At 61.4% G+C, this 8,281-nt stretch overlaps 1 protein-coding gene across 1 annotated transcript; it reads left to right on the top strand.

Annotated features, from left to right (window-relative positions):
• The first annotated feature begins 384 nt into the window (after positions 1 to 384).
• On the top strand, positions 385 to 7,150 carry FUZ (fuzzy planar cell polarity protein). The gene is made up of 9 exons (XM_066208510.1): positions 385 to 471; positions 565 to 687; positions 793 to 878; positions 2,315 to 2,654; positions 4,054 to 4,149; positions 4,245 to 4,333; positions 5,069 to 5,127; positions 6,640 to 6,732; positions 6,889 to 7,150. The coding sequence occupies exons 1-9, from the start codon at positions 385 to 387 to the stop codon at positions 7,053 to 7,055; spliced, it is 1,140 nt and encodes a 379-aa protein (XP_066064607.1). The 3' UTR covers positions 7,056 to 7,150.
• Positions 7,151 to 8,281: the final 1,131 nt, after the last annotated feature.

Genomic DNA, 8,281 nt, shown 5'->3' on the forward strand with positions numbered 1-8,281 from the left:
CACCCGGCGGCAATCGCTCCTCAACCAATCGCGTTGCAGAGGGAGCCACGCCTCTTCCTGCCGTTGCCGCGGCAACCGCGGCGTTCCCGGCGCGCCCCGCGCGGGACATGGCGGCGAACCGCGGGAGCTGAGCCGAGGCCGCGGCGGGCGGGGAGGGGCGGAGATCAAAAGGGTTAAAAAGGCGTGGTTTTGGGTGTGGTCTACAAGAGGGCGGGGTAGCTGGACTGGGTGTAGTGGGGGCGTGGCCTGGAGGGGCGTGGTGCTTTGGGTGTGGCCCTGGGGCGGGGGTGGCGCTAGAGGCGCAGGGGCGGGGCTTGAGAGTGTGGTTTAGGGGCGGGGCCTTAGCGCAGAAAAGGACGTGTCTTGGATGAAGGGGGCGTGTCCATGCCCGAGGAGGAGGGCGCCCCCTGCCTGCTGTGCCTGGCCACGGCCAGCGGGCTCCCCCTGTTTTGCCGCCCGCCCCGCCCACAGGTGAGGCCCAGCCCCTTTGGGACACACCCACATCGAGGCCCTTCCCACAGGTGAGACCTCACCCCCCGTGACCTTTGACCCCCCGCCCCCCAGGTGCCGTTCTCATTGGTCGGGGCCCTGCACGGCGTTCACCTGTTCGGGGCAGCAGCGGGGGCGGAGCTTCGAGAGGCGGCCACGCCCACCGCGCACCATGGCCTGGGCCGGCTACGGGAACAGGTGGGGTCACGTGACGTCCCGCGGGAAATTTGGGGATCCCAGAGAAGTCTGGGGGGGTCACTTGGGGGTCACGCCCCCATGACGTCACCTGTGCCCCCCCGCCAGCATCACCTTGATCGTGCTCAGCCCCGCCCCCGGCCCGCCCGGACCCCGCCCTCGCCCGAATCCTCGACTCCGCCTTCGGCGCCATGGTGAGACCCCTCCCAATCTGAACCAGTGTGGCCTCACCCCCTCCCCTGGGGCCATCCGACCCATCCCAGTATAGACCAGTAAGGCACCGAGTGGGCACCATGGACCCCCACACGCCTGCCAGTTCATCCCAGTTCATCCCAGTCCACTCCCCGTTCATCCAGTTCTCTCTGATCCTCCTCCCAGTGCTCCCAGTCCATCCTAGTCCCCTCCCAGTTCCTCCCAGTGCCCCCCCACTCCAGTCCCTCCCAGTGCCCCCCAGGCCCGTTCCCAGTCCCTCCCAGTGTCCCCAGTTCCATCCCAGTGCCCCCCACTCCTGTTCCCAGTGCTCCCAGTGCCCCCACTCCACTCCCACTCCCTCCCAGTGCCCCCCCAGGCCCGCTCCCAGTGCTCTCAGTCCATCCCAGTCCCGCAGGTGTTGGTGCTTGGGCTGGGATGAGCTGGTGCCCGTCCGCAACGTGGAGCGGCTCAAACGGGACCTCAGGGTGAGGGGGGCGCGGATTTTGGGGGGGTCCTGGGGGTCCCGAGTTGTCCTGGAGGGGTTTGGGGGGTTTTGGGGGTCTGGGGGGAGTCCTGGGGGCTGCTTTGGGTGTTTTTGGGGGATCTTCGGGAGGTTTGGGCGGCCCATTTGAGGCAATCAAAGGAACCTGAGAGGGGTTTTGGGGGCTCCTGGAGGTCGGGGGGGCCCTGGGGGGTGGTTTGGGGGGCACTGGGGGGTTCCAGCCCGTGACCCCCTCCCCCTTTTTTGACCCCCCCCCAGAGCTGTTTCGGTCTCATCGACGCCCTCCTGAAGCCCAAGGGGGGGTGGGGGCTGGGCCCCCCCTGCTGCCCCCATCCCCCCCCCCCGCCACCCCCCGCGACGCCCTGCAGGTGAGGGGACCCCCAAAAAACCCCTCCCCGGACCCCAAATTCACCCTGGGACCCCCCAAAACCCCTCCCCGGACCCCAAATTCACCCCTGGGACCCCAAAAAAACCCCCCAAAACCCCTCCCCGGACCCCAAATTCACCCCTGGGACCCCCAAAAAACCCCACCAAACCCCTCCCCGGACCCCAAATTCACCCCTGGGGACCCCCAAAAAACCCCTCCCCGGACCCCAAATTCACCCCTGGGACCCCCAAAACCCCCCAAAACCTCTCCCCGGACCCCAAATTTTACCCTCTGGGACCCCCCAAAACCCCCCCAAACCCCTCCCCGGACCCCAAATTCACCCCTGGGACCCCCAAAACCCCCCAAAACCTCTCCCCGGACCCCAAATTTACCCCTGGGACCCCAAAAAAACCCCCCCAAACCCCTCCCCGGACCCCAAATTCACCCCTGGGACCCCCAAATCCATCCCTGGGACCCCAAAAAAAACCCCAAAATCCTTCCTGGGACCCCCCAAAAACCTCCCTCCAAACCCCAAATTCACCCCCGGGACCCCCAGAATCCCTCCCCAGGGACCCCTCAGGGGGCGTTCCCCACGCCGCGGGGCGGGGTCCCCCGGCCTCAGCGGTGCCCCCGGGGGGGTCCCGGAGTTTCGGGGGGCCCCCGGTGACCCCCCCGGCCGTCCCCCAGGAGCGGCTGCCAGCGTTTCGCGGGGGCGGCGCAGACGGATTTGGGGTGCGTGTTTTGGGGGGGGGGGGCGGTGCGGTGCTGGGCACTCCCCGCTGGGGGGCGCTGTCGGCCGCCGACTCCGCCCCCCTGCGCCGCGCTGCTGTTCCCGCCGCCAGGGGCGCGCTCGGGGCGGGGCCGGCCGCGCGCGACCTGCCCGTGTTCCTGCCCAATAGCAGCCCCAAGGTGAGATCACGTGACTAGCCCGAAAATGACCCCCCAAAAAGCCCAAATTTTATCCCAAACCGACCCCAAAGTGACCGAAAATCGACCCCAACCCACCCAAACTGACCCAAAAGTGACCCAAACTGACCCCAAACTGATCAAAACTGACCCTAAAATGATCCAAAAATGATCCAAACTGACCCAAAACTGACCCCAAAAGCCCAAATTTTATCCCAAACCGACCCCAAAGTGACCGAAAATCGACTTCAACCCACCCAAACTGACCCAAAAGTGACCCAAAAATGACCCCAAACTGATCAAAACTGACCCTAAAATTATCCAAAAATGATCCAAACTGACCCAAAACTGACCCCAAATGCCCAAATTTTATCCCAAACCGACCCCAAAGTGACCGAAAAATCGACTTCAACCCACCCAAACTGACCCAAAAGTGACCCAAAAATGACCCCAAACTGATCAAAACTGACCCTAAAATTATCCAAAAATGATCCAAACTGACCCAAAACTGACCCCAAATGCCCAAATTTTATCCCAAACCGACCCCAAAGTGACCGAAAATCGACCCCAACCCACCGAAACTGACCCAAAAATGACCCAAAACCGACCCCAAACTGATCAAAACTGACCCTAAAATTATCCAAAAATGATCCAAACTGACCCAAAACTGACCCCAAATGCCCAAATTTTATCCCAAACCGACCCCAAAGTGACTGAAAATCGACCCCAAACTGACCCCAACCCATCCAAACGGACCCAAAAGTGAACCAAAAATGACCCAAACTGACCCAAACTGGCCAAAACTGACCCCAAACTGACCCAAACTGGCCAAAACTGACCCAAAAATGACCCTAAAATTATCCAGAAATGATCCAAACTGACCCAAAACTGACCCCAAATGCCCAAATTTTATCCCAAACCGACCCTAAAGTGACTGAAAATCGACCCCAAACTGACCCCAACCCACCCAAGATCCAAAAATGACCCAAACTGACCCAAATTGGCCGAAAGTGACCCCAAAATTATCCAAAAATGATCAAAAAATGACCCAAAAATGACCCAAACTGGCCGAAACTGACCCAAAAATGACCCAAACCTGACTCAATTTACCCAAAACCGACCCAAAAATGACCCAAAGCGACCCAAAAATGACCCAAAATGCCCGAATCTGCCCCCAAAGTCACCCAAAAATGATCCAAAAATGACCCAAACTCACCCCAAAATGACCCCAAAACGCCCGAATCTGCCCCCAAACTCACCCAAAAATGATCCAAAAATGACCCAAACTCACCCCAAAATGACCCCAAAACGCCCGAATCTGCCCCCAGACTCATCCAAAAATGACCCAAACCGACCCCAAAATGCCCGAATCTTCCCCCAAATTTCCCCCTCCCCCCCGCAGGTGCCCCACCGGCTGCTGCTGCTGGCGCTGCTCCCGGGGCTGGGGGTGGCGCTGCTCTGCGGGCCCCGCCCCTCGCTGCAGCACCTGCTCACACAGGTGAGGGGCTGGGGGGGGGAAGGGCCGGGGGAGGGGATTGAGGGGGGGTCTCCCCCTCCCAATAATCCCCCCCAAAATCCCATCCCCCCTCGCAGCTCGTGCCCCAGTTTTGGGGTCCCGTCCTGGAGCAGCTGCGGGGCTGTGCCCGCCCCCGCGCCCCCCCGCTGCCCCCCGAGGTGCTGGGGTGAGTTTGGGGAGGGGGACCCCCGAATTGTGGGGGGGGGGGAGTCTGAGCATTTGGGAGAGTCTTGGGTGGTCCTGAACCCTTTTTTGGGGGGTCTGGGGGTCCTGAACCCTTTTTGGGGGGGTCTGGGGGTGTCTGAACCCTTTTTGGGGGTCCTGAACCCTTTTTGGGAGTCTGGGGGTGCCCTGAGCCTTTTTTGGGGGGGTCTGGGGGAGTCCTAAACCCTTTTTGGGGGTCCTGAACCCTTTTTTGGGGGGTCTGGGGGTCCTGAACCCTTTTTGGGGGTCCTGAACCCTTTTTTGGGGGGTCTGGGGGTCCTGAACCCTTTTTGGGGGTCCTGAACCCTTTTTGGGGGGTCTGGGGGTGTCTGAACCCTTTTTTGGGGGGTCTGGGGGTGCCCTGAGCCTTTTTTGGGGGGTCTGGGGGAGTCCTAAATCCTTTTTGGGGGTCCTGAACCCTTTTTGGGGGTCTGGGGGTGCCCTGAGCCTTTTTTGGGGGGGTCTGGGGGAGTCCTAAACCCGTTTTGGGGGTCCTGAACCCTTTTTTGGGGGGTCTGGGGGTGTCTGAACCCGTTTTGGGGGTTTTGGGGAGCCCTGAAGGCCTGGGGGGAGGGGGGATTTTGGGGAGTGTCTGGGGGGGTTTGGGGTGGATTTTGGGGGTCTCTGACCCCCCGAGTCGGGTTTTGGGGGGTCTGGGGGGGTCCCCAAACTCTCCTTTCCCCCCCCCCCCCCCCAGGTATCTCCTGATCCGTCAGGGCCGGACCCAGAGCGGGATCGTCAAGGGGGCGGGGCAGGGTGTGTGACCCCCCCCAAAACTTGACCCCAGACCCCCCCAAACCCTAAAACACCCGGGACCCCCCTGATTACTGCCCCCAAACAATTAATTCCGCCCTTAACGCCCCCAAAATCCCTTTATTTCCCCCCAAAATCCCCTCAAACCCCCTCGACACCCCCCAAATCCCCTCAAACCCATTTTGAGACCCCCCCCAAATGCCTCAAACCCCTTTGAGACCCCCAATAACCCCAAAAATACCTTCAGACCCCTTTTGAGACCCCCGATTTCCCCCCAAAATCCCCTCAAACCCCTTTGAGACCCCCCCAAAATGCCCTCAAACCCATTTTGAGACCCCCCAAAAATGCCTCAAACCCCTCTGAGACCCCCAATAACCCCCAAAATTCCCTCAGACCCCTTTTTGAGACCCCCCAAAATGCCCTCAAACCCCCTTTGAGACCCCCGATTTCCCCCCAAAATGCCCTCAAACCCCTTTGGAGACCCCCGATTTCCCCCCAAAATGCCCTCAAACCCTCATTGGAGACCCCCGATTTCCCCCCAAAATGCCCTCAAACCCTCTTTGGAGACCCCCGATTTCCCCCCAAAATGCCCTCAAACCCTCTTTGGAGACCCCCGATTTCCCCCCAAAATGCCCTCAAACCCCTTTGGAGACCCCCGATTTCCCCCCAAAATGCCCTCAAACCCCTTTGAGACCCCCGATTTCCCCCCAAAATGCCCTCAAACCCCTTTGGAGACCCCCGATTTCCCCCCAAATTGCCCTCAAACCCCTTTGAGACCCCCGATTTCCCCCCAAAATGCCCTCAAACCCCTTTGAGACCCCCGATTTCCCCCCAAAATGCCCTCAAACCCCTTTGAGACCCCCGATTTCCCCCCAAAATGCCCTCAAACCCCTTTGGAGACCCCCGATTTCCCCCCAAAATGCCCTCAAACCCCTTTGGAGACCCCCGATTTCCCCCCAAAATGCCCTCAAACCCTCTTTGGAGACCCCCGATTTCCCCCCAAAATGCCCTCAAACCCTCTTTGGAGACCCCCGATTTCCCCCCAAAATGCCCTCAAACCCCTTTGGAGACCCCCGATTTCCCCCCAAAATGCCCTCAAACCCCTTTGAGACCCCCGATTTCCCCCCAAAATGCCTTCAAACCCCTTTGAGACCCCCGATTTCCCCCCAAAATGCCCTCAAACCCCTTTGAGACCCCCGATTTCCCCCCAAAATGTCCTCAAACCCCTTTGAGACCCCCGATTTCTCCCCAAAATGCCCTCAAACCCCTTTGGAGACCCCCGATTTCCCCCCAAAATGCCCTCAAACCCTCTTTGGAGACCCCCGATTTCCCCCCAAAATGCCCTCAAACCCCTTTGAGACCCCCGATTTCCCCCCAAAATGCCCTCAAACCCCTTTGAGACCCCCGATTTCCCCCCAAAATGCCCTCAAACCCCTTTGGAGACCCCCGATTTCCCCCCAAAATGCCCTCAAACCCCTTTGAGACCCCCAATTTCACCCTCCCGTGCCCCCCCAGCCGGGGCGTTGCCCCCCCAGCGCCGCGCCGACGCCCTCAGGCACCTGTACACCCTCCTGGCCCCCCAGTACTGCCCCGAGCTGGGGGGCAAGGGTGAGTAACGGGGGGAAAATGGGGGGCTGGGGACCCCAAATATCCTCAGGGGTCATTTTGGGGGAGCTGGGAGGTCACCTGTGGGTCACCGCGGGGGTGCAGACTTTGGGGTCTGGGGGGTGACACGATTTTGGGGTGCCCCCCCCTCTCCCCCAGGACCGCCCCCCGGGGCCAGGCTGTGTTACATGGCGCTGCCCACCCACACCGGGTGCTGCCTCCTCCGCCCCGACCTGCTGCTGCTGCTGCTGCTGCCCCCCGGGACCCCCCGGGACCCCCTGAACCCCATGGCTCTGAGCGCCCTGAGCGCCCTGAGCCACGGCTGAGACCCCCCCGAAAACCCCCCGAGAGAGACCCTGACCTGGAGAATAAACGTGTTGGATCTACGAGGCTCCCTCGGGGGTGTGGTGAGGGGAGAAACGGCTGGGAAAAGGAGGGGAAAAGGGAGAGGAAATGTAAAGGGGAAAGGGGAGGGAGGTGAGGGGAAAAGGGTGGGAAAGGTGAGGGGGAAAAGGGCGGGAAACGTGAGGGGGAAAAGGGCGGGAAACGTGAGGGGGAAAAGGGCGGGAAACGTGAGGGGGGAGAAAAGGGCGGGAAACGTGAGGGGGGAGAAAAGGGCAGGAAACGTGAGTACAGAAAAATGATGGAAAACGTGAAGGGAGAAAAGGGCGGGATCAAGTGGGGGGGATCAAAGGAATTTTGGGGGGGGTTAGCGACGCTGAGGGAAGATCAATGGAATATTGGGGGGCGTCAGTGACACCGAGGGGGGGGTCAGTGACACTCGGGGGGGGATCAATGATGCTGTGGGGGGGTCGATATCAGCTCGGGGGGCGGCCATGGGTTTTTGGGGGGCCGTGACGCTGGCGGCCGTGCTGGGTTTGGAGCGGGGGGGCCCCTTCAGCCCCTGGGGGGTGCCCTGGCTGTCCCCTAGGTGTCCCTGGGGGTGCCCTGGCTGTCCCTAGGGGTGCCCAGGCTGTCCCTGAGGGTCCCACTGCTGTCCCTGGGGGTGCCCTGGCTGTCCCCTACGTGTCCCTGGGGGTGCCCTGGCTGTCCCTGGGTGTCCCCTAGGTGTCCCTGGGGGTGGCCCGGCTGTCCCTGGGGGTCCCCCGGCTGTCCCTGGGGGTTCCCAGGCTGTCCCCTAGGTGTCCCTGGGAGTGCCCTGGCTGTCCCTGGGTGTCCCCTAGGTGTCCCTGGGGGTGGCCTGGCTGTCCTTGGGGTGCCCTGGCTGTCCCCTAGGTGTCCCTGGGGGTGCCCTGACTGTCCCCTAGGTGTCCCTGCGGGTGCCCTGGCCGTCCCCCAGGTGTCCCTGGGAGTGCCCCGGCTGTCCCTGCGTGTGTCCTGGCTGTCCCCTAGGCGTTCCTGGGCGTGCCCTGGCTCTCCCTGGGGGTGCCCTGGTGTCTTGGTTTGGGAAGACAGGTATCTGCCAGGTAAAATTACAATCAGAGGCTCTTTGGCAAAGATTTGGGAAACAGGAATAGCAGTTCTTTACTAGTATGTAATACAAAGCAAACAAACACAAAAAAACTCCCCCCCCCCCCCCCCCCAACAACTG

Source organism: Chamaea fasciata, unplaced genomic scaffold, assembly GCF_029207755.1.
Source record: "Chamaea fasciata isolate MVZ Bird 193981 ecotype frontalis unplaced genomic scaffold, bChaFas1.0.hap1 SCAF_291, whole genome shotgun sequence".
Taxonomy (NCBI): Eukaryota; Metazoa; Chordata; class Aves; order Passeriformes; family Sylviidae; genus Chamaea; species Chamaea fasciata.